At 40.1% G+C, this 24556-nt stretch overlaps 1 protein-coding gene across 2 annotated transcripts in view; it reads right to left on the minus strand.

Moving 5' to 3' along the window:
- Positions 1–24556, minus strand: part of LOC117257632 (MICOS complex subunit mic25a) — a 122369-nt gene that overhangs the window by 48444 nt on the left and 49369 nt on the right. For both annotated transcript variants that reach the window (XM_033627866.2, XM_033627865.2), the window contains one exon: positions 12759–12829. In XM_033627866.2, coding sequence (XP_033483757.2) covers positions 12759–12829 — 71 coding nt within the window. The remainder of the gene's footprint in view (positions 1–12758; positions 12830–24556) is intronic.

A 24556-nucleotide genomic window follows, 5' to 3' on the forward strand; every position in this document is an offset into this window, starting at 1 on the left:
CTTATGATATCTCTAGAAATGTATAAACATTTTCCAATGGTCTGCTGTAAACAAAAGGTGCTATAAAATGTTACATTAAGTTTTAGTTTTTGTATTTCAGTATGTGGAGTGAAGTTATGGAACAATTTGAATGTCGAGCTTAAGCAATGTCCAAACATACACTAATTCAAAATAAGGTATACAGACATGATATTCAGGAGGTACAGGGGTTGAAGAAGGGGTTTGGCATTCACTAGTTGTTCACAGGGATCACTGCTTACTGTCTCTACTTGCTTGTTTCTGTAAATAACAATGTATTAATATGTAAATAAGTATTAATTCCTTTATGGGTATATGGATGTACACACATGTATACACTGGAAGAATTACGTATATTCGTACTTTGTATAATTTAAATGTTCACTTGTTCAAATATAAAAAGATAGCAGGACAAGCTGATTAAGATATATATGTCATAATAATATTTATATTTACTTACTCACAGGTGGTCATTTATATTATATTCTAAGAGGGGTTTTGCAAGATAGATATTTGCTAATTGATATTGTGTACATATACGTGGGTTAATGTTGTGTGACAAAGTTAAATGGTAATAACAATTGTATATTTGGAAAAGGTATAGGGTTATCTATATAAGGAAGCTGTCTGTTTCATTTCACTCAATGACTCATGGAGAAGGGGTGAGATTTAATACGTTTTTACTTCCTCCCACTCTTTTTCGGATGTGTAAATCAAAGTAACTATATAGTGACAACTGCTTTTACATTATGCTTTTCACTATTTGTAAATATTACTTTCTTTCTATTTGCTTGTTTGTATGTTCATGTCTTTTTTTTTTTACATGTTCAAAATTAATATCAAATATCAATTTCAAGTATCGTGATAGTATCAAAAGGGGAGGTAAGCATATTGTCCCAGCCCTATTTAATATGTATAGATACTGCAAGTACAAACATTTCAATGACCTTAAAATAGTTTTTGTTAAAGCCACAGTGTGTAGGAATTTCTCTCATCTAACGTTGAAATCATATATTGTATTCAAACAGATGGCGCACTCTAGCGCCTCACTGTTTCAAACACGTATTGCAACAACTGTAGCCGCTGTGTACCAAAAAGCTATGATAACACTGATGAAACCATGTCATCCGATGCTACATGGAGTATTCATTCAGGCTCCTACACAGACACACGCGACGCGAGTTGACAAACCCCCTCCTCACCATGCTGGCTGTGTGTACAACGTAGGACTGTTGGGGCGGATGTAAATTGAAACAAACCAATCACGTCTTGTCCTTTGACAACTGACAAGTGTCTCAACCTCACACACCTCATCCCTCTCCTCGCATTACTGCGCCGCTAACAGCTGTTAGTGGCCAGCGGCACTACTGCCGCATAACAAAGTCCCACTCTTTGAGCATAATGCAGGATCATGTATTATGCAGCATCACGGGAGACGGAATCCTCGTCGCCAAGAAAGTGCAAAAGGGAATCAAAAAGGCAGCGTGACCGGCGAATTAAAAAACACAAGGGTCAGCATTGGGGTTGCCTTTCCCAGGTGGAGAGAGCTGCTGAAGGAAAAAGGTAATACAATCACAGGCCAGCGCTAACAGTTGTTAACAGTGGCTAACAGCGGCTAACAGCGGCTAACAGCTAACAGCGGCGCAGTGATGCGAGGAGAGGGATGAGACTGTTAGCGACTGGCCGCTAACAGCGGCTAACAGCCAACAGCAGTGCTGGCCTGTGATTACATTACCATTCTCCCTCAGCAGCTCTCTCTACCTGGGAAAGGCTACCCCGATATGGGCCTTCGTTTTTTTTAATTCGCTGATCACGCTGCCTTTTCTATTCCCTTTTGCGGTTTCTTGGCAACAAGGATTCCATCTCCCATGATGCTGCATGATCCTGCATTATGCTCAAAGAGTGGGACTTTGTTTCAAATTTGCCAGGGTAGTAGCGAAGCGCCTCTTGCTCCTCTCCTTCGGCTCCTCAGTCACGCAGTGCTGGCCTGGCTCTCAACAAAAACGCCGAAGGCGGTGCTGTATGTCCCTTGCTGGCGGGTGTATTCTCAAGATGGCGAAACGTTATGGCACCCCACAGACGACTTACCTGCACAATGTACAAACAAATCCGAAATTCTCCTTTTACGAGAATAAGTCAGATTATTGGTGGAGGTAATAGTACACCAGTGATGACATATTTATGAATGCAGACATCAATTTTTGCCAATAAACAACTGAAAATGTTACACAATGTCCCTTTAAGAGTTAAGAGAGTGCTCAGAAATGTTGTTAGGGGTAAACAGCCTGCTTTCCGCCAAAGTCTGACACATTGTGGAAACAATAAGTATCCTCGAATGAAACCTTGTAGCATTTCAATTCCTGCAGTGTTTCTGTCCTCTTGGTCCCCACGTAACAATATTCATCTTGGTAACCTAACTTCTTACAGGGGCTTGTATAAGTTTCGAACCTCAGATTCAGGAAATGATGTACATTTTCATAACAGATCAGATCTAATGGATCTGTGTTAACACCATAAATACCTTGTAATTAGCTTACACTCCTGACATCTGTAAATTAAAGCAGGGTGTGGATCCATTTGGAGGTGCTGTGAGATTAATTTGACAACCTCCATAGCATACCTGTTTCAACACTTTTCCTCTTTTCATCCATATCAGGCAACTATATAACCGTTCTCCTCAAACATGAAATGTACACGTTTGACATTTACCCAGGTCTAAATTCAGTCAGCCACACACCATGTTTTTAGTTGGCTTTTCTCACAGCACAACAACAACTGCCGAAGCAGACTGCCTTTTAACTTAGACTCTGGACTTTGGTTGTCAAAGTTTCCATCCTCGCTGAGTGATCTCCGTAGACTGGTATCCTCTGACACAAGCTGGGAGGATCTGACAAAGGCCGGCTATTAAGGCTAGTTCAACTGCTACTGTAACAGACAGCTGGCCTTGTTAAAATGCCTTGGATACTGACCTGAGCAGTTTGACGTGGGTTTTTGCCTTGTCTGTCTTCTGTCTTGCTCTCATTCTATTACTTTAAACTCTGAAGAGGAGTCTGTCTCCCTTACTCTCTCACACACAAAATACATAAAGACTAAAAAGACAACTGTTTCCGTCCTCACGTCTCTTTCACTCCATCTGTAATATCACAGCAAGGTAAAGCCTGTCAAGATAGAAAATGCAAAATGCCCTCACTCAGTGGTTATCAGCTATGCCGTAGCAATCTCAATGTAGACCAGTTCCAGAAGGGTATGCGCCACAGTACACTGCTAAGGGACATCCTTTTTTTGTGGCAGCAAACCAAAAGGGTGTGCACATGTGATGCCATAACAGTCATAACCCGGAGTAGCCGACATGAACTATCGCAGAAACCTTTGCTACAAGATTCTATCTGACTCTCAGTACCTGTAATCCCACCCAGGATCAGTAAATAATCAAAAGCTGCCACTGGATTTTTAGGGTGTAGTATTAATGGGCAACCTATTGGTGTAAACTAGAGTCATTTCAGGTGCAGTGATTAAGATTACAGCTGTACACTCAGCTGAGGTTCACTGATGCAATCCTGACCCTTACTGAAGTCATATTTCCAATCAATCACTAACCTGGCAGAACCTGTGTTTCCTAAAGGATTCCTTTGAGATAGGAGGAATATAAGACTGTGCAATAGTGTTGATCAAGATGGACATCTGGAGTGGGAGTAAGGGAGAGCATGGGGATGGGAGGGTGGAGGCTAGGAGACAGGGTCTACTACAAGTACTATTTTTATTCAATAATTGGTTTCTTCTTTACACTTAAAGGGATTCTGCTCTGTAATTTTGCACTCATTTGTATTTCTTTTACTTTCAGTTGGCATGCACTGTATGTATATTATCTGTATTGATTTGTGTTCTTGCTTTCTCCTGCACAAGAACATTGCAAGCAGATATTATGTATTGGTCAGGATGCATCATTGGTGTCACCATGTACAGTAGTGGACCAAAAAGAGATATGCATTTGACCCGTGTTCCATTTTGTTTTCAGATTAAAGATGTCAGCTGCCCGACACCAATTACCCAGTAACTAACTGGGTAATTTAAAAAAAATAAATAAATAAATAAAAAAATTGCAAAATGACGAGATACAATTATTTCCTTTTAGGCTGCAGCTCCCCTGGCTCAGTGAGCTTTGGCACCACACTGAATCATTTTCCATTTAGAGGTGGTGAAATTTTAATATTTAGTGATGAAATGTCTCTCCTTTTATTTTATTTTTTGTTGGCTTACAGACCTAACATTTGGACACATAATATCCACTGCCCACTCTACGGTCATCACTGCTTAGGTAGCCTTGGTCGCTCTGCACTGCGCACCGCTCGGTTTGGGTGAGAGCTAGCTTACGGTGCCACTCATTCGGAAATTAGCGCTTGTATTTCCATCCAGTTGGTGGGACATGTTGCTTTGGAAACATGCTGACCATCCTCCAGTTTTCCCCCAGATAACCCCGGTGAGTAAGCAGCTTCGTTTTGAGCCGCAAAACCCCTTTAGCATCGTTGACCATGTTAGCAACACTAACCATGCTGACATGGCTAACAGTGCTAAAACAACTAGCAATAATGCGAAAGGGGATTTGTGGTTTAAAATTGAGCTGCTTACTAACTGGGGCAACCTGGGAGGAGACCAGAAGGTGGGCACAGCATTTCCACAGCAACACTGTTGGGTCAGGAAGGCGAAGTTAGCTTCCATTAGCTCCCTTCAGACCTAGGTGATGCACAGTGAAGTAAACTGGAAAGTAGCAAAATAAACCTATAGACCGCCATATGTAACAGGCCAATAATATTCTTGCCAGTTAACTGATTGCCAGTTAACCACTGACATCCCTTATATTAATTACATACCTTTTCTCTTGGGTGTTTTGATGTTTCTCAAAATTGATATTTCATCGTAATTGCAAATTCACATAAGTTGTTGGTCATGTGATTGCCATGTATCTATATATGGCATAATGTTGCCAGTCTGAAAGCACGTTGTGTCCTTCACTCCCAAATTCATATTGTCTCATCCAGAACTTTCGTTCAGAACTTCTGCAGCATGAAAAAAAAAAATCGTGCGCTGGCATATTTTGGACAAAGAAAGCAATGCAAGCTGGGAGAAAGAGAGAGAGAGAATGATAGGAAAGTTATTGAGGCTGTTACGTCATGCTCCATTGAGTCTGACTTTTCAGTGTGCTACAGGTTGCAGTCTTACACACACACACACGCACACACACGCGCGACAGTAACACTCTGGCCCTCTGCTCCCTGGTTCTCTCAAACCCCGAGTACTGGCAGCCAAAGCCCCCTTTGTGCTCCAAGGATTAAACTGTGGATTAACACATCACACACATACACACACACATGCATGTATACACACATACTTACACGGAACACAGAATGACACAGACAGTGGAGCTGGGGGGCGGGGGATCATATTATACAGTAGCTTTGTTCTACAGCTCTGCACTGAGAAACTTCACTGAAACAGTTTACAACATAAAACCAAGTCTGTCTGAAGTTTCTCACAGATTACTGAACAGTTTTGGCATTTGGAAATGTTAGAACATGGCACTGTCTGTTGTTTTTGAACACATGAATGATTCAAAGTGTCTATCACCATATATACTTTGCCTTGCTGTATCAGGCTCTCTGCATGCTGAATTTCATTCATTTACGACGATTCTCATGCTACTGAAAGCATGATGGGTGAAGAGGAAGCTCATCAAATTTGAACATGTTTTCACTTGTTTTAAGGCAAACATGTCTGACAAAGTCATCAGTTTAGCCAGATTTACTAAATATGACCTAACATCCTGCATCCTTTATGTGTAAGTCATAGATGTTTACATTTAAACTTATTAGTTTGGCTGCTTTTGAAGTGCTGCCATCCAAGTTGATACGACACAGGGTTTCCACCAGTGCTCTGTAGTGGAGGCTGACAACCTCCCATTAAACAGAGACCACCTCCCAACATCATAAAAACAAAAAAGAGCATGAGTGCTATTTCAAACAGGAGATGCCAGGTTTTTATTAAGAGCGGCTGCTGTTGAAGGCAATATCTACTGACTAAACTGATCATGAGACGAGATGCATTGAGATCTGTGTGGCTTAAATTTCCTGGGAGAAACCCTTTACTGCATATAAACTTGCTGTGGACCTTTCTCACACAGCTTTGGGTAGTTGAAGACAGATGGATAAAGGCCATAAAAACCTAAATGAACTCATTTCTAAAAAGTATTTGAACAACAGTAGGTGAATAATCCAGTACAGGTTGGATGAATAGTGCAAGAGCTAGGAATAATTAGAGTTTACACAGCTGAGGTGTACAGAGACGATGATGCATTCAGTTTATCTATCCAAGGACAGGATGTTACCAACAGACACTATCTGTGCGTTCCAATACCCCTACTACCATACTGTTTAGTATGCCAGAAAAAGATTAAGTATGTCCTATACATAGTACGTAAAGGCAGTATGCCAAAAAAACAGGATGTTCGACTACATTTGGTTGCATTTTGCACGCTTTTCTGGCTATACTGACCCACAATCCTCTGCGCAGCGCAAGATATGTCACAATGAATGAGATGTAAACAGATGACAGCTTGACAGATTCTTGACAGCTGATTGACAGCTCTCAGAAGCCACAAAAAGGGATGACAGCATATTCAAGCGTCTAACTACCATGAACAGTAATAATAGAAATATTAATTGTTTAAGTGAACAAAATAATCATATTACCAACAATAAAAGGACATCACTATGAAAATGACAATGACAGAGAAATGTAAATGTAATTTTACTGTCATGAATGTAATATCTTAGAATCTACAATGCATGCATTTATACCTTAGAACTAGATACACTGCAACAACCACAGCAAAGCTCTCCGCGTCTCTGGCGAGCTTGGCGAATGGTGTTTTGTTTTTTCTTTAAGGTAACAGAGAGGGTCAAAGTTCAGAAGGGAATGTTATGACAAAGTAGTATGTCCCAATTTTGTGCATACTGCATGCAACAGTACGTACTTTGTAAGGGCAGCTGTGGTACCTACTAAAATTAAAAAGAAAAAGCATGAGTGCAGCTTATGATCCATGTGTTAATCAATATGGGACACAATTTTTCCTGGATTTGCATGCATCCTACTCTAATGCATACACTATGCTTTCACATGCTGGAATGACATAAGAAAAAATGAAACTGAAAGAGTTTGGAGAGTGGAGACTTGCAGAATAAAATGACATCTATGATCTATGATCAGGTCTGTCAGTTAACATCAACAATCATCATTAAGGTGGATAGGCCTTGTTAGGAGATAAACTGCTGATACTCATAACATTAATGATGGATGAACAATTTTGTAGCCACAGAAGCATACAGGTCCACATCAAATACAATCAAATGTGTATAATTACTGTAGACACCATATGTACGGACGCACTCTTATCCTCACACCTTAATCCACTCATTAAAGTAACACTTCTGAACTCCCCGGAGGTAAGGGTTAGACTAGCTTACAGAATGAATCAGAGCGTAATCCACGCTCTAAAGCCTATTAAAGCAGTATATAATTGTCCATAAAGGGAAGGGCCATACAGGAAGCTCGGATCGTTTTATCTTCTCTTTAGAATACCATCCTTCCCCACCCACATACACACTCAAGCACATACGCAACATCCCACTGAGCAGAGGATTAGCTGTATTACTGTACATTCCCCAGAGCTGAGATCACCTGGTCCAGCATCAGCACAGATCAGAAATGTTGGTATTATTTTAAATGTGACTGTAATGGGGGTCTCATGTGGCTATACATGAGAGCAAATGTACCAAAAAGGGAGTATTAACTACAGGGTTGCACACAATGAGTTATGTACAGTATACTGTATATGGGTAAGTGTTTGGGGGTAAGCCATATACTTCTTCTTGTTATCGTGTGGCTTAAAACTGAATGCACGGCTTTGTTGTAAATATGTAGTCAGCAGGTGATCCTGTATCCTGCAGAGAATAGATTCTCAGTTTCATTTATGATTTATCCTGGTAGAATTGCCTAAGCGTGCTTCTTCTTTACCGGTGATGCTGTGTTTCAAACTCAAAATCTTTTTTATATTTCCCTCCAGTTCACCTCCTGGTTGCTGTTAAGGAGCAGCAAATTACATTCACAATGCTCTACATGGCATCTGTGTTATTTATTGTTTTTCTGATTTGCTCAGCTTATCCAACCTAGAGAGACTCAACACAACCACCAGAATAAATTTTGGCATTATGCATTTCTGCAAACCACGGATATGTTACATTTGAACATTATTATGCAGCGGACACATTGAAACTTTACATTTCAACAATGTTGTGGTTAACGTGTGGTTTAGGTACAAAAACCACTTGGTTATGGTTAGGAAAAAATCTGATTTCTGCTTAAAATACCTGCTTTTCATGGCACTATCCCCTTTAAAAACACAACGTCATGGTAAAAAAAACAACCACCTTTTATGGCACTACTCCTCATAGAAACACAGCGACAAATTGCTATAAAACATCTATAGTCTGTGGCTAAAAAGCCCCTGGAAATGCTGCAACAACTCGCTTAAAGGAGCTATATGTAAGAAATCTAAAGCAAATAGTCGTAAAATCCTCCTAATATGTCACAGAGACTAAGGAATAATGTTAATATAACATACTGATCTCACCGACAACAATAGTACAGCCAGAATATTCGCATTTAAAAAATTTTTTTACGGTCCGCAAATCATGTTTATGCTTTGAATTTGTGTTTTGGCCTGTTGCGCCACCCACCGCCGTCTACCAGTCACGCAGTCAGTAGAGTCTCAGCATCAGTTACAGTTACGACTGAGCTACAATGAATGCAATGGTCTATATAGGAGATGCTTTTGAACGGTGGAGACGGTTGAAAGCGGAGAAGAATTTGAAATCGGATGTCAAAGTGGCTACTCTTCTCCTCGACAGGTAAGCTTTAGCCAAAGTTGGCTAACTAGCATCATAGCTAGACGGGGATGGACATTTCGAATACTTTCAACTGTTATTCATTTTTGATCATACATTGTAGCCCAGGTGCAGGTGGGTTATCGACCCAATGGACTTGCTTCAACGGTCCGCTGGAAAACTGAAGATCAAGGACACAGCGACGCGGCCCTGCCATAGCAGCCGCCCGTGGGCAAACAAATCAGTCTCCAGCGTGCCGCTGTCCAGCAACCTTGAATCTGTAGGGGAGGGGGGCAGTATTTTGAATTTGAGTGCAGTAACCGTTTTGGCCACATTCTTACATAAAGCGCCTTTAAGAGCAACCAATTTTGCTGTCTCAAACAGTGGTCTGCAGCTTGGCAGGCATCTTAGCTTGGTGAAACGCCATCCACCATCCCCTCTTCCTCCCAGTCACAGTCAGCTCTTATACTACGTCACTTTAGATATGTTGATATGATACATATGTAATGTATGAAACAAATGGAACGTACCTGTGATTTGCAGAAATGTAGAATGCAAACATTTTCTTCTGGCAGCTTGTCTGCGAGACTAACTTTCTCATACACAATGTTTTTTTTAAGAATAATTCTGGTAATTTACAACTGGGATTTTGGTTTTGCAGTTTTGGCCAACACTTCAATTGGCTATATAAACACTGCACTCAACAAAGTAATTGCTGAGATCAGGGAACATGGTGACATCGCTACAGAGAAGTCTGACGAGCCAAGAAACACAAACAGATGATAAGATGGGTTGTAAACAAGCCAACAGTTTAGGCAGATTATCTGAACCACTTTATCTGATGATGGAGATCAAGTATTTTGTGTTTTTCTTTAGGAATGTGGGTAAATAGGATGCAAGATTGACAGGCAGATCAGCATAGCATAGGCAGTAATGTTGGCATTGTACTGAACTGTTGGGGCTCTGCATTTACCAGTAAAGCCAAGTTCCAACGCTCACAGATAAGCTTGGTGTATTGAATGAGACAAAGATACAAAGCTAAACCAAGAAGTCTGTCTGTAAACTGTAACAGACCTTTACAAGGCACTGTATCAGTTAGGGTTGGGGCCGATGTAAAAACTTTCAGACCAGTTTAATATGAAACCCAACACCAAACTGGACCAAATTTTATCACTAGGTGTCGCACTGAGGCACCCTAAGCAGAAGCTCCAGAGTGGAACTTAATGACACTGTGTCCTAAGAGCAAATGAGCGCCCGCCTATCGCGTCCCTCTCTGTCCTCACTGAATCCATTAAATATGCCCTTCTGTTATGTCATGTTAACAAACCATGCAGCTATCAGTCTGTCCTCTGCACTTTATACCACTGATGCACTGAGGCTTTGAGGTTATTTAATTCTTTTTTATATATATTAAATGTTATCTATTCCGTATGCCGCTGAACCTGGGTAACAAATTTCATTCCCTAATGTTCTCTAACATGTTTGAATGACAATAAATTGAACCTTGAACTCGAGATCAGAATGGAGACCTAACAACTGTTGATGGGTGAACAGCCTACCTGCTATCTTCCTGAGACTGGACTTTTTAAACAGAAAACACATGTTTTATATTATGTTATTTACTGGAAATGTATACAACATCCAGTAGGTTGTTATAGCATTGGTCATTTACCCGAAATGGTTTTCAGCCAGCTGCTACCTTATTTTAGTTTCTCTTGTGAAATAAAGGTTAGGTAAATGCATGTTACATAACGTAACCTGCGACCTGACGTCACAAAAGTGCCAAGCAGCGGCCACAACAAACCAGAATCAATGAAGCGGTGAGGGTGGAAGAAGAAGTGAGGGAAAGATTACAGTCGGGAGAGTACAGAGTTAAAAGAAAATAAGGCCAAGCTGCTAAATCTCATGTTTGGGACAATTTCTGTGAGGTTGTTAGTGCAGCAGACGACAGCAGCATTGGCTACATGAAATCCAATTCCTGTGATAAGCTATACAAGCATGAGAGCCACAAGACGGGTAGCGTTACGTTAATAGTGGCGGGGGCGGGGTGGGGCGGGTTGTGAAAATAGATGCGGTTGTGCGGGCGGGATGGAGCGGGTCAAATTATTTCATAAATGCGGACCCATGGGTTGGAAAAAACCCCGACCCGCGCATCACTACTGTACACCACACATCCAGAAGAGCAACCTGGTGTATGCTGTCCAATGCAGCGAGGAATGCCCAGACTTGTACATTGGTGACACAAAACAACCACTAAACAAACGCATGGCCCAACACAGAAGGGCTAACTCGTCAGGGCAAGACTCAGCTGTCTATTTACACCTCAAGGAGAAAGCACACTCCTTTGAAGACAGCAACGTGCAAATTTTGGACAGGGAAGAGATGCTTTGAAAGAGGTGTAAAAGAAGCCATCTATGTGAAATTGGAAAAACCATCTCTCAGTAGAGGAGGAGGTCTGCGACAACCACCTATCCCCCACCTATAATGCTGTCCTTTCATCCTTGCCCAGAAGATTTAACAGCTTAAACTCTAAAAACAATGTTCGTTCACAAATGGCCCCCTGTGACTCCAACGACCACCGTTGCAGCAGGAGTTTCAACGACCGTTGTTGACACACCTTGGAGCACTAACACACCAATGACATCAGTGGCCTTGTGAAGGCCTCCTCAGAGGTTAAATACCTGGGTTTCCACACCAGTTTGTCAGACTAGTTCCAGCCTAGTCAGACAAGCATGAACTGATGAAGCCTCTTGGATAAGAGGTGAAACGTCTTCTAAGACAAAACCAAGTCCAGTTGCGTTCGATTCAATTGCCTCGAGAAAGCTAAACAAACACAACTTATGCAGCTCATCCCCCCTCCCACCTCTTCTGAAAATTTGGTCTTTATATTACTGGTGCTCAGGTCAAGGCCTGTCAGACACTAGTGGCTCGTTCATCCATTTATAAACAAATATAATATTATGTTAATCACTTTGTCAAATTGCTCATTACTACTGCAATATGTGTTGGATTTAATGCTGTGACAGCTTTGGTACAGGATGCTGAGGTAGGCTATTTTTAATATGCCAGAATGTGTCATAATGACAAATGCCAATTCAGCCAGTTTGCAAAAAATCTAACCGGTTTAAGCTGTACACCGGAGCTACTTGCAAAAATGGAAATCGATCAAACTCTAGTTTCAGGAATAACTATATTATGTGCTTCTGTGTTTTCATTTGAAATTGAAATGGGTTCATGCCAACATAAGAAAAACACAGATAAACTTCACTAACAATATGCTGGCCACAAACTAAAACCTGCCATTAGGGATAAGGACACACTGAAGGACATACATAAACAAGTGTTTATGTTAATTTGTCCTCATCCATAAATAGACTTGCGTGACTCTTGTTATTGGAAAAGCCCTGTTACTGGTGTAACAGCAAGTCAAGGCCTGGGTGTTTTACAGACTGCAGTGGCAATAATTAGCTACCTTTTCCCTGGCTGTGGCTCATTACAAGTCCACAGTGAGAAGCGAGGATGGGGAAATAGGGTATTGTTAAACTCGGCTTAATTAAAGCAGCCAATTAAAACACTTATCACATTAGTCAGGTGTGCTCTAGAGAATGTATGCATTTAACTGGTTAAAAAAATGAGGAAAAGAACAGATCACTATCTACTGCAGCTTAATAGTCTGTTATGTGCATGCTCATGTACGTGTGAGTAGGTGTGTGTGTGTCAGAGGCTCCAGGGAATATTATCTCCTCACTTTCAGAACCGCAAATTAGTTTGTGAGTGTGTGTGTTTGTTGTGCATGTCTCTTACCTCACGTTTGCTTCCGTCTTGGAGGCAGCTTGGTGGAATTCCTCCTTGCTCTGTTCGTATCTTTCCAAATTCTAAACGACAACACAGGCAGACATAAATAGAAAACATTAATTGATCCTTTTAAATATTAAATGGTTTTCAATGTAGGCATTAGTGTGTGTCTTCTTTATGTCTGAATAGTTTGGTCCTAAAGTGACAGAGGCTTTTGGAGGATTTTTTTTTTTGTAACATTCACAGTTTTGTAAGTTCACAGCACAATCACAATCAGATTTTGTGCAGCAGCTTCATACCGTACCTCTCTTTGTCCAGTTTTGCGCCCAGAAACGTAACACCTGAGATGCAATAAGTTTAAAAAAACGAGTTACTGACAACCCAAAATTTAAGGCTTGTCCTGGTTGACTGAGAGTAAAAGAAAAAAGGTTTTCTCAGTGATCATTCAGAGAGGCATGAGAGCATTTTAGAATTGCACACTTTCCTCTGCACGGTGATACAACTGGCGGGTGCTATTCGGTAGAAAGAAAATAGTTCCTCCATGAAACTGCTTGGATTATCTCGAGTAGCTGGGTCACGATTTCTGGAAAGACACACTGCTGTTGAGTTTTTCAACTGCTTTCTTTGGCAATTTGAGCACCACAAGCCGAGTGCCATCTAGTTCCATTATATTAAGACTAGGCAGACATCTCTACAGCCGGTATCTCCAACACTCGGCAACTCACACTAAAACAATCTACACTGATAAACAGCACTACGGGTCAGAGGAAATATATGCATTATTGATATGGCACAGGTAACGGACAGGTATAAGGGTGGAATTGATCCCTGATCTAACTATCAAAGCAAGTACATACATTTCCCAAAATGTCAAACTACTCCTATAACTTCCTGTAAAACTGTATTGTAATTCATATTTTTAAATAGCACATCTTTAATGGAGACTTTATCCTGCCTTGTGAACATACTGAACCCCTCGCAAATTTAAAGTAATCCTACCCTTCTGTCTCTCCTATCAAATCAAACAGACCTTCTTTCCTAAACTCATATGCCATCAGTTTACTGTTTAGAATATCCTCACATATGAGCAAATACTTTCTTTACTGTACTGCATTTTTTTCACATTTCTCTTTCCCTCCTCTGTAGAAGCTTCCCTTTCTACCTCGTCTTTCTATTTTCCACTTGGTGCCTTCCAGACTTAAAAGTAGAAACCCCTTTGTGAGTTCAAAGCTGCAACCCAGAATTCCACCTGTAAATTCTTTAAAAAGAAAAAAAAAAAAAAAAAAAAACCTGAACATTATCTTTACTGTGAGACAATCCACACAGGAGACTCCGGGCCAAAATTCAATAACGTCATTGTACACCAAAACTTACAGTATGAAGGAAAAGTTGTGGAGTTGTATTTTCATCCAAAGGAAGGCTTTGCGATTCCAGTGTCTTCTAGCGAAACTAAAGCTCAGCAGTAACGAGGTACATTACTCATACATTTTTTAAGAAATCCTGATTTCTGACTTTGCAGCTTGCCCGGTGTGCGCCAAACCCCAAGCAAGCAGGCAGTGGTATTATGATAAAACAAGCAGCTAATCCACAACAACTGCAGCCTTTCCTCTGCTGATCCTCGAAGCTTAGGCCCTCCAGCACTCAGTACCTACCCCCCACTCCCAAATATTTAACCAGCAAACTGTACCAGCTGGAGAGAGAAGGATAACAGGGGGAGAAAAGAGAGGGGAAGCTGGAAGGGAGGTAAAAGAAGAATAAAGAAGAAGCAGCAGAAGGCATGAGGGTAAGAGGCAAGAAAATAGAGAGACAGGAGAGAGATTTGTGTTTGCCCTGACTACTGTGCTTAGGATTGGATTGAACTGTGTATTAAGTGTGTGCATGTGTACTCTATATGGAGGAAGGTATGCAAGATACAGAAGAGTCGTTATGTGACAGATGTACGATATATTACTCATTCAGTGCATTTTAAAACTAAATGTATTTGAAACAAAAGACTGGAAAAACATTTGAAGTCTTCCGTTCATACCCCTTCTCCACCAACATGGACCAGGTTCTTTTTCTGTCAGTGCACTTCATTTTGAGCACAGTAATAGTACAATAATAATAATACGTTATAATCTTTCATGCCTTATCATGTATAGTTTGTAAATTGTTGGTGTTTGGGTAAAAATAGTTATCTATAATAACAGAACAAAATCTCGCAGGTAATGAATGAGATCCACAATCTTGCTACTAGCACTGTTTTACTTTCACTATGCATTTCACTCTGCTGATGATACATCCTTAACTACAATGGTTCCACTCAAATCTGGTGGAAATATGGGCTGATTCCTTAAATAGCAACAAGGTTCCAAGAATCCTAAACAGAACCAGTTTAAAAACCAGAGCTAATTTGGTGGAAAAGTGCAAATGCAAACCAGCTGAACCGGCATTCGTCAATATAACATGTTCTGGAATGTTAAAAAATAGCCTATATCAGCAACCTGCACCGACAGCATCACTGCACTACATCCAACTTTTATTGCATTTGTAATAGGCAATATGACAATGTGATCAATGTAACATGTTTATAAATGGACTAACAAAGCCACTAGTGTCTGACAGGCCGTGTGCAATTAACTGTCGACGTTGCCAACTTGAGGAAATCAAATTTCAGTAGAGGTGGGATGGTGATCCACGTTGCATTTGTTTACTAGAAAGTTCATGTGTTTTTTGGGGTGGAGAGAGGAGAAATGAAAGAGTTGGTCTCTCAAGAAAACTAAAACTGTACCAATGTGGCAACATTTTGGATCTGAAGACAACTAAAGAGGCGTCCTAACTGGCCTTGAGTGATGGGTCCGCAGTTTTTACCTGGACGTCTATCAGGCGCCCTGTTTTGAAAGGGCAGCAATGAGCAAAGAATGGCGATTCAAGAAGTTGAAATGATAGTCAGAAGCTTGTTTTCTGTTGGGACACGGTGTCATTATGTTTCACTCAGGAGCAGCTGCTGAGTCAAATGCAACACCTGGTAAAATTTGGTGTACTGGTCTGGTCCAGTGTTTGGCTTAATAACAAAACAACTTGAAATTTTTTACACTGGCCCAACCCTAAAGCAAAGTTGTATCAGATGCCACAGCCAACTTTAAACCACAATATGTTTTCTGACTGTGGTGTTGATAATAAAAAATGGATGGCAACCATTGTGAATTCATTTAGTCACATCATCATTCAGTCTTATTCCTAGCAGTGGGCATGAAGAAAATAGTTGCACTTGTTCACTGAGGACAAAGAAATTAATGAAATTTTGAAAAGAGCATTGACATTTTAATTATGCAGGTGCACATAGTGGCAGGTCTTGGGCGTCTTCAAGAGCACCTGCTATTTTGGTTTTGGTTTTCACCTAGGTGCAGCAGCATAAAGTGCTAAAGGGTCGGGTGAATACAGATACGAGGGTGTAATTAATAAACATGCTCTCAGCAAGTCAGTCCACTGTTGTCCTTACTCTGATTTCATTAACTGTGCCAGTCACAGTGACAGACAAAGACAGTAGCGCAATAAATGAAGAATCAGCTACTCTCGGAAATCATGTGGTTTTCTGGATGGTGCAGAGTGCCACGATGTGAACACACTACACCATATATCTGAAGCTGAGATGCAGATGGTGTGGGTTTTTACAGTTAATTAGTACAATGTTCGTACGGCAAATAATAAATTGGGTAAATATGTTTCTATCATCGCATCAATCTGACGCTATCCTGTTGTATTTCACTTTGCAAACAGTTACAGTGTATCTTTAAATGTGTCAGAGCAGAATTTGCTCCATAATGCATTTCAAGAATAAAACATGAACCGCTGAAATTATTTAAAAAGTTGGAAAGTTGGCTGTGACGCAGAGGATTCATGAGCTCTGGTAATACGATGTCTCTTGCATAAACTGACTGCAGAGTTATAACAGATCCATCAAGTGTGTAGAGGTGTGTGTGGTTATTTTGTAGCAGCCTGGTGTCATTTGCATGTGATTTAGCCGAGGTAAACACAGAAGACGGCGGAGCGTAATGGCACTGCACTCTGGTGTGGCACATCTCCAATGAGAGGCTTCAGATTTATCGACATATCTGTGTTGCCGCCTTCAGATGGCTGCAGAGATTAAATACACTGAAAGAGAAACTTTTCATACAGTACAACGCAGCTGTGGATCTGTAGATAACAGATAAATGCAGACCGCTATACCAGTGTTCCTGATTAAGTTATTTTCTGATCCTGATTTAAACAAATCTACTGCTTGGAAGGTTTTTAATTAAAATAAACACAATTAAATTTGTTTATTTACATTGTAAGTATTACGGTGTTACTTCTCTACATTTATTACAAGTTTCATGTTAAGAAAATCACACAAGTGGCAGCAGATTGATTTTGCTGCAGTGACAGACGTGGTTCTGAGACATTCATTCTCAGAGCAACATCTTTTCCACAAAAATACTAAAAACTCTCTTTGCCTTATTTAAATGAACCTCCCACCTGTTTGTGCCTCTCCTAAAACCTGTGGCACCCAAAGATTGCACAATCAGCCTAAGCCAACTTCAAGATCAGGAAAATACCAACAATCAAAGCACTGTTTGTGCTGGTAGTTGGGCCACCACAAAAATAGAGCACTATGCCTTAAACACTCTAACTTCTCTAACACTTCTAAGCATAAGGAAAGGAAGGAGGAAGAACTGAAAGAGGGAATAAAGCCTCAGACATTTGACAGTGCATCTCAGTGGAACCTCCTTTGTGTTTTCTCACTATGAAACTTTACCTTGATTACCCATATGGTGCATAAAAAGCAGCTTCAACTCTAAAGTATGCACGGAGTCAGAAATATGTATGCACGCATGTTTTTTTTGTGTGTGTACACATGTTTATGATTTATAAATCTCATTTACTGTGAAACTGACTGCATGTGCACAAAAATCTACTGTAAATGAACATAGACATGCCCTTAATTACACATTAGCATATTAATATATGAGCCCGCGCTACCACTCATTTGACCTGTCAGAGAAAAAAAAAACAGATGCAAGAAAGCAGTTTTATTTTACCCTTTGTATTGCATAGGCAAGGCTCTACAAAAATGCCAGAGCAGCTATCATTGTGAGTAACCCTAACGCACATCTGTGGCTATTAACAACTCTATCATTAATCCAGCACATCTACCTGTACCAGTGATATCTCATTCACCATTATTATAGGTCAGAAAGGAACAATAATTAAGTTCATAGCGCTCATCATTAACACTTACTCTGGCAACAAAACAATATCTTAACTAATGAAACTAATTAATCCACATTAAATGTATTTTTCTGGCTTTGATGGGCACTTTACAGATCACACAATCAGTGGCATATTAACAACGCTTTTTTTATTTAGATTTCATCTTACCTTATTTTTCTATCCCCACCTTTTCATGTCACCCTAAGGTCTGTCTACAAATCTCTGTGTATACATGGTATAAGGTACTTTTAACATCTTATATTTATAAATACCAGTATGTGCGGAAAAGCATGGTTTTTGTTCCTACACATTGCTTATACCAGTGGTCCCCAACTGGTGGATCACGGTCTAAAAGTGGGTCATGGGTCCATTCTGAATGGGCTGCAAGTCACTCATGTGTCAAGTTTGTAGAAAAACACATGATATTTTGAAATACTGTGAATTTCCAGCATTGACTTTGAATTTGAAGTGCTGTGTCCTGCTGCAGAGCGAGTGACTAACAAACAGCTAGGCTCAGGTGTACCAATGAACATCTTGCCAAAAATGCCATTGAGATATATCAGGGAGATTGACCGACACTGAGACTGAAGGAGTGTAAATGTTGAGAGTATACAGTAAAATCTGTAAATTCATGGAGGTATGGGCACATCTTTAATACTTTACAATTTACATTACAACTACCCTCAGTTTGAGAAGTCTAAATTCTAATCGTTTGTCAGGTGCTGAATAACTTGTAGTGACCAGTGGTGAGATAAATTGATTTATATCCAAGTTGTGATTTGAGAGAATCTAAAGAATTTACTTGTAGAATTAATTCTGTGAGGGAGAGATTTACTGTAAGGGTCCAGAAAATACCCTAAATAAACGGTTTAATGAAAATCTGTGGACACTGATGAGGATTAGAGACTCTGCATTAAGGAAGCAATTCAATCTAAAAGAGATAGAGAGCAAAGTTATTCAAGAACTGAGATAAGCTCTTGTTTCTATCTCCATATAATGCGGCCAAAGGCAATTGTAAATTAATCTGGAAATAAATTTATAATCTTACAAGAAGAGGCCCAGTTCTGTTTGGAGATATTCAGCTCAAAGTACAGGGGAAATTATTAAAAACATTATTGTTATAGTCCTTGTTTTCTTGAGTCCATTCAGGAGTTTGGTAAAAACTTTACAAAAAGGGAACTAGATATTGTTCCTATAGATGCTACAGGTCAGGTTTTTTATCTGGTTACGACCAGTGGGACACAAGTGAAAAAAATCATCATTGTTCCTTAAGAAGCTCTAAATATAAGGATACCTTCCAACTTAACAGCATGCTTATTTAAAAAAAAACACAAAAATCTCCCATTGCTCATTTAATTAACTTGTCACTAGACAAATATGCTATTGGCACTCCTGTTTTTTTAATCTAACAACTGCTATGAAGCCAAAAAATATAGACCATAAGCCCCTTGCCAGTACTTTCAAAGGTTGCTATCAAAGGTGTAATGGAACCACTGACAATTTATCTTAACACAAGCAATTTTGTTTACATCTCATGGAGCTTGGATTAAGACCAGCCACTTCACAGAGAAAGAGTCATTGGTGCTGTATTTTTCAATTTCTATTAAGCATTTCAGACAGTTAATCATGATGTTTTTCTTTCTGAACTCTCTTAAATTATTTATTTTCATCTAAAATACTGTCTTCATATTTATCTAATAGTAGCAGTTTTAAAATAAATCATGCTCTGTCCAGCAACATCAAGTGGTGTACCTCAAGGGTCAGTGTTAGCCCCCCTATTATTTAGTCTATACAGTATATTAATGATCTTCCACTAATATTGACATTTCATCAGGAGTGAAAAGACAGATCTAGTGACTGTTTTCAGATATCTAAATGTTAGAAGGGATCAAAATTAATTCTAAGAAACATGTTTTAAAAAATGGTAAGAACCATTACATTCTGTCAAATTTGGGACAAATTAGAAATTGTCTTTCTATGGATGCAACCAAAACATATCCCTATAGCATTACATGTCTGGAAGCAGGCTAGACAAACAGTCCTTAATTCTAGAATCCTTGTACAAACCTGCAGTCAATCATCACATCATCACTGTTGGGTACTGGCAAAACATCACCTTCGCATTGTAGGTTACATTCAGATTCTAAAGAATATCTTCTGTAATACCCCTTTTCCACCAAAACTAGCATGTGTATGTGGGTTTTTAAAAGTGGGAAAACCCATGAAGAATAGGTCATGGACTGCTTTCTCATTGCCAGTAGACCAAAGCAGTATATACAGCTCGAAATAAGTAGGGATGGGTCACGATTTTCGAATTTTCGAATAGTTGTTTTATTTTTGAAAAATCGATTTTTTAATGCGACTCTTACTATTCGCCGTCTTATTTCCCCCCTTTATTTGACATGCAATTCAGCTCCTAACCGCACGAGGGCAGTATAGGATTGCTACAGCGGTGTGAGATGGGCTACCAGCTAGTCTGATGCTCTTCTACAAACAGGAGAAACATGCAGAGACTACTACTCCGCGAGGAATGTCCACAGTCATTCGGGCTTTCATAGTCGAGCGCACTTCCGCGTTGTAGTTTCCTGTAAAAAATCCCCGCGATGTGAAAAATACATGCCGAGCAGTCACTGGTGCACAGAGCTTTGCGCGCACAGGGCTTGCGGACGTCCGCTTTGAGTCCGTGCGGACCTCCGTGGAGTCCGTTCCACGTATGTTCCGCCCGAGTATGTTCGGGCATTTAATAATGAATGGATCTCTGTGTGCGTGGCTCCAGGGGCCGGGGGGTGGGGGCGATTATTCAAAAAATTGTCTAGTAGTTGCCACGATTTTCGAATAGTGTTTTTGCTTGTGCTGCCCATCCCTAGAAATAAGTACATCTTTTTTTCTTTTTTACCTCCGCCAAGGAGGTTATGTTTTCGCCGGTGTTGGTCTGTTTGTCTGCAAAATAACTCGAAAACTTCTGAACGGATTTTGATGAAATTTTCGGGAAAGGTTGATAGTGGGACAAGGAACAGATGATGAAATTTTGTTGGTGATCAGTTGAAGCGAGGTGGATAAAATAATAAAATGGCGGGAAATCCGAGCTGCTTGGCGGAGGTCTGCGCTCCCCGAGTGCTCTAGTTTTTCTTGGGTGTCACGCTCGATATCAGGTTAGTAAACAGTAGAAAGCAGCATGAAGGCCAGTGAAAAATGTTATGGTGGTTACTTCTTTTTATATCTGATACTTTTTCAGACTCTCTCTCAGACTTATTGCTGACTTAAATTTGAACAATGTTCAAGGGCTGCTTAAACAGGGACAGACTGTAGGCAGCCAATCATTGCATCACACAGATAAAGGGGCTAAAATTAGAATGTCCCCCCGGGTATCATTTTTCCATCACTGCTGATCGGAGCTAATCCCCATGACTACCACAGAGTCATTTGTCCAGGGAGTGAATGCTGATTGTTACTTTTTCTATTAAATACAAAAGCCAGATTTTAGTGGGTGTTAGTGGGTTTTTGTCCAGTGGTAAGGGGTCTCAAGAGATTGTACTGCAGCCTTTTGTCACACTGCATTTGGGCAGTCAGCTTTCTCAGTGAAAGCCACAACCCTCTGGTCCTACAACTGTTCAAATCTTCCAACTTTCCCTCCATGCTGTATAGATGTTCTACTCTATGCCAGTCTGCAATGAACAAGCAGATCAAGGTTGTAATATTTCAAGTAGTTAAAGGACAAAATCTACAGCATTCAAAACAACATGGATCAACAGACTGTCAGTATTTGGTGCAGCTAGACCTGAGTCACTGACCTATTCGACCACCTGCAGCCTCTTAATTGCCACTTCCTTATTTTCTACTTGCTGATTATGTTCACTCACTCTCCACAGACATTTCTCACTCTTTCAGTCAAACTTGCTCAGCATTCCTGCTTTCTCGTCTTCAGCCAGAATAAGTGTTCCCAATATCACTGCTGCACAAAGGCTCTGTATGTCCTTGTGCTTTCAATCTGAATACTCAGGCAACAATGGTAGCAGTGCTCCATGTGGTCAGTATTTCAGATAATGGATTGGTTTTTGGACCAGGGTTAGGAATAAAAGCAAAGCAAAAACTTTTGGGAAAAAATAGAATAATTATGCAAATCTCTATGATGGAGAAACTACTGTTCATTATTTTTTAAGATGGCCAAAGAAACTTACAAAATTGCATAGAGCCAGGGAAAACTCAGCCGATGTGCACAGTGTCAACAAGCTTGTTAGCTGTGAAAAGGTGGCAACAGCTGTACTTAACAGTCATCAGCCATCAATAGCCAAACAGATTTCTGCTTTCCTACTGATGATGATTGCAGCCATTTTCCCCCAGCTGACACATGTTTACAACTACCTTGTGACTATGGGATTACATTTCTTAAATTAGGTGCTTGGAGTTGATTGCAAGCTCCAAAGTAATTAGGTGGATTTATTTTTACAGTTTATTTTTATTGCTGTTGGCTCATTAAAACAATGTAATTTTGTTAAAGGTAATACTGAACTGGACACACAAGTTGCAAACTGTAGATCAGGATGTAGTGCCTCTCACACAGACTACAATTGGCCAGAGGAGAGCATTGATAAGATTGCTCTATCCTGACTGCCACAAACACACATGTAGCAACTGCAAGATAAGAAAACACACACTTGCACTTGCAACATTGACAAAGCAGCACAAATACATTTTTTTTGCAGATATTACAACAAGTGGGTGGCAAAAATCTCTCACACACACATGCACATACACAGGGTACTCTTTGATCAACCTGTAAAAGGAGCAGTCTTTAAGCCCACACACACACTCCCACCTCATCTAACCTTTTGGTCTGACCTGAGAGTGGCAGCGGCATTCACAGAACAACACAAAAGATACAGTCTATGGTGTCACGCTATTGACCCTGGGCTCTATATGGACCTGTGTGTTATCTGTGTGAGCTTTGAGTGATAGGTTTGTGTGTCATATTCTCCTGTTTGCTTAAATGTATGTACATCCATCTACTTAGGCATTATTCTTTGGTGTGTTTGTCTAACTGGATATTCTTCTCCTGCACTAAAGCCATTGAGGGGTCGCAGAAGTCCCTAATGGAACATCTACTCAGCTAATTGTTCTGACTAACATTAGCTGGGACCCTACAGCATACATAGAGTATAAAAATGACAACTTCCCATGGGTTATGTAGCGTATCTTTGGAATCTCTGCACGGTGACAACAAGACTTCAGTTACTAAATCTGCGGTTTTACACTTGCAGATGTTTTGACCTTTGGACAGAACCAGACTAGCCATTTTCCCTTTCTTCCAGTTTTTGTGCTAAGCTACCCATCTCCTGGCTCTGGCTTCATAGTTAGCATACATATACAAGACTGGGATCCATTTTCTCATCTAACTCTCAACAAGAAAGTTGTATCTGCATAAAGCTACCAGAAATAATCGTCCTCATTGTTCAGACAGCAGCCTGTAACACAAGAAAAATAAATAAATAAATCACAGACTTTGACCTGCAAATTATGTTAGCTTTCTAGCTTATGGCGTCTCTGTCAAAGCTGTGTTACACCTTGGCTTGTTGAACAAGTTACCAAACATCAACCACTGGAAAAGTGCAGGTTCAATATCTTTTTGAGGTAAGTTATGTTTATTACCTAGCTAAAGAACATTGTTCTTACATTGTAAATTAAAGTTACCATCATAAGTTTGATTTTCAAATCAATTTTAAGGTAAGTATTTGAAGTACTTTCTTGGTGCATGGCAGCCAAATTACTCCAGTATGTGATCTGTCCAGATGTGGTTATACCCACCTAAGACTTCTCAAAGCTTTTAAAAGTTATAATACATGTTAAATACAACCTATATAACGGACAGTTCCAGTCCTCGAGTATGATTGGCTGAGCTGCAATTGAAGCTGTTAAGATATTTGTAAGATACAATTAATAATTGTAAGATACAATTTCAGTATTACTGATCAAATTCGTCACCTATTATCATGTGGGAACTCAGAGCTTAACAGAGCAACCGCCAACTGAATCCTGAATCATTTATCATCTGCCAGGATGAGAACAGTCAAAGGTAATGTACGCAATGCTGTCATTCCATTACTACACAAAAAACCACAAAGATACCGCCAAACAAAGTAAGAGAGCCTACTGGGATTTATGTTTGAGCAGTTAGATAACCTACTGTGTCCTGTTGCTTCGTTAGTGAAATACCCGTCATTGCCTCCACCCAATCCACTGGTTTTCTATCTCCATCCAAAGCAGACAAAATACACCAACTATCTATGGTAAGTTACTGATGTAACTTTCGCTTTCGCCCATTACACTCACTTTCCTCTAGCTATGCTGTCAATTGCCAGAGATATCGTTTTTACTACAGTGAATCTTGGTTATTCAGCAAGCAACCAGGCTACACTGTAACAAAAATTATATTGCTGGCAAGTAACAAGTGAGCATCATAGTTGCCGATGGTAGATAAATATGTAGTTATAATGTAACAGCAATGTGATGAGTTTGTTTCCTTTCTACTAACGTTAGCTGTACTACAGTCTTGAAACCCATTGGCTGTCAGTCTGACG

Source organism: Epinephelus lanceolatus, chromosome 8, assembly GCF_041903045.1.
Source record: "Epinephelus lanceolatus isolate andai-2023 chromosome 8, ASM4190304v1, whole genome shotgun sequence".
In the NCBI taxonomy this organism is placed as follows: domain Eukaryota; kingdom Metazoa; phylum Chordata; class Actinopteri; order Perciformes; family Serranidae; genus Epinephelus; species Epinephelus lanceolatus.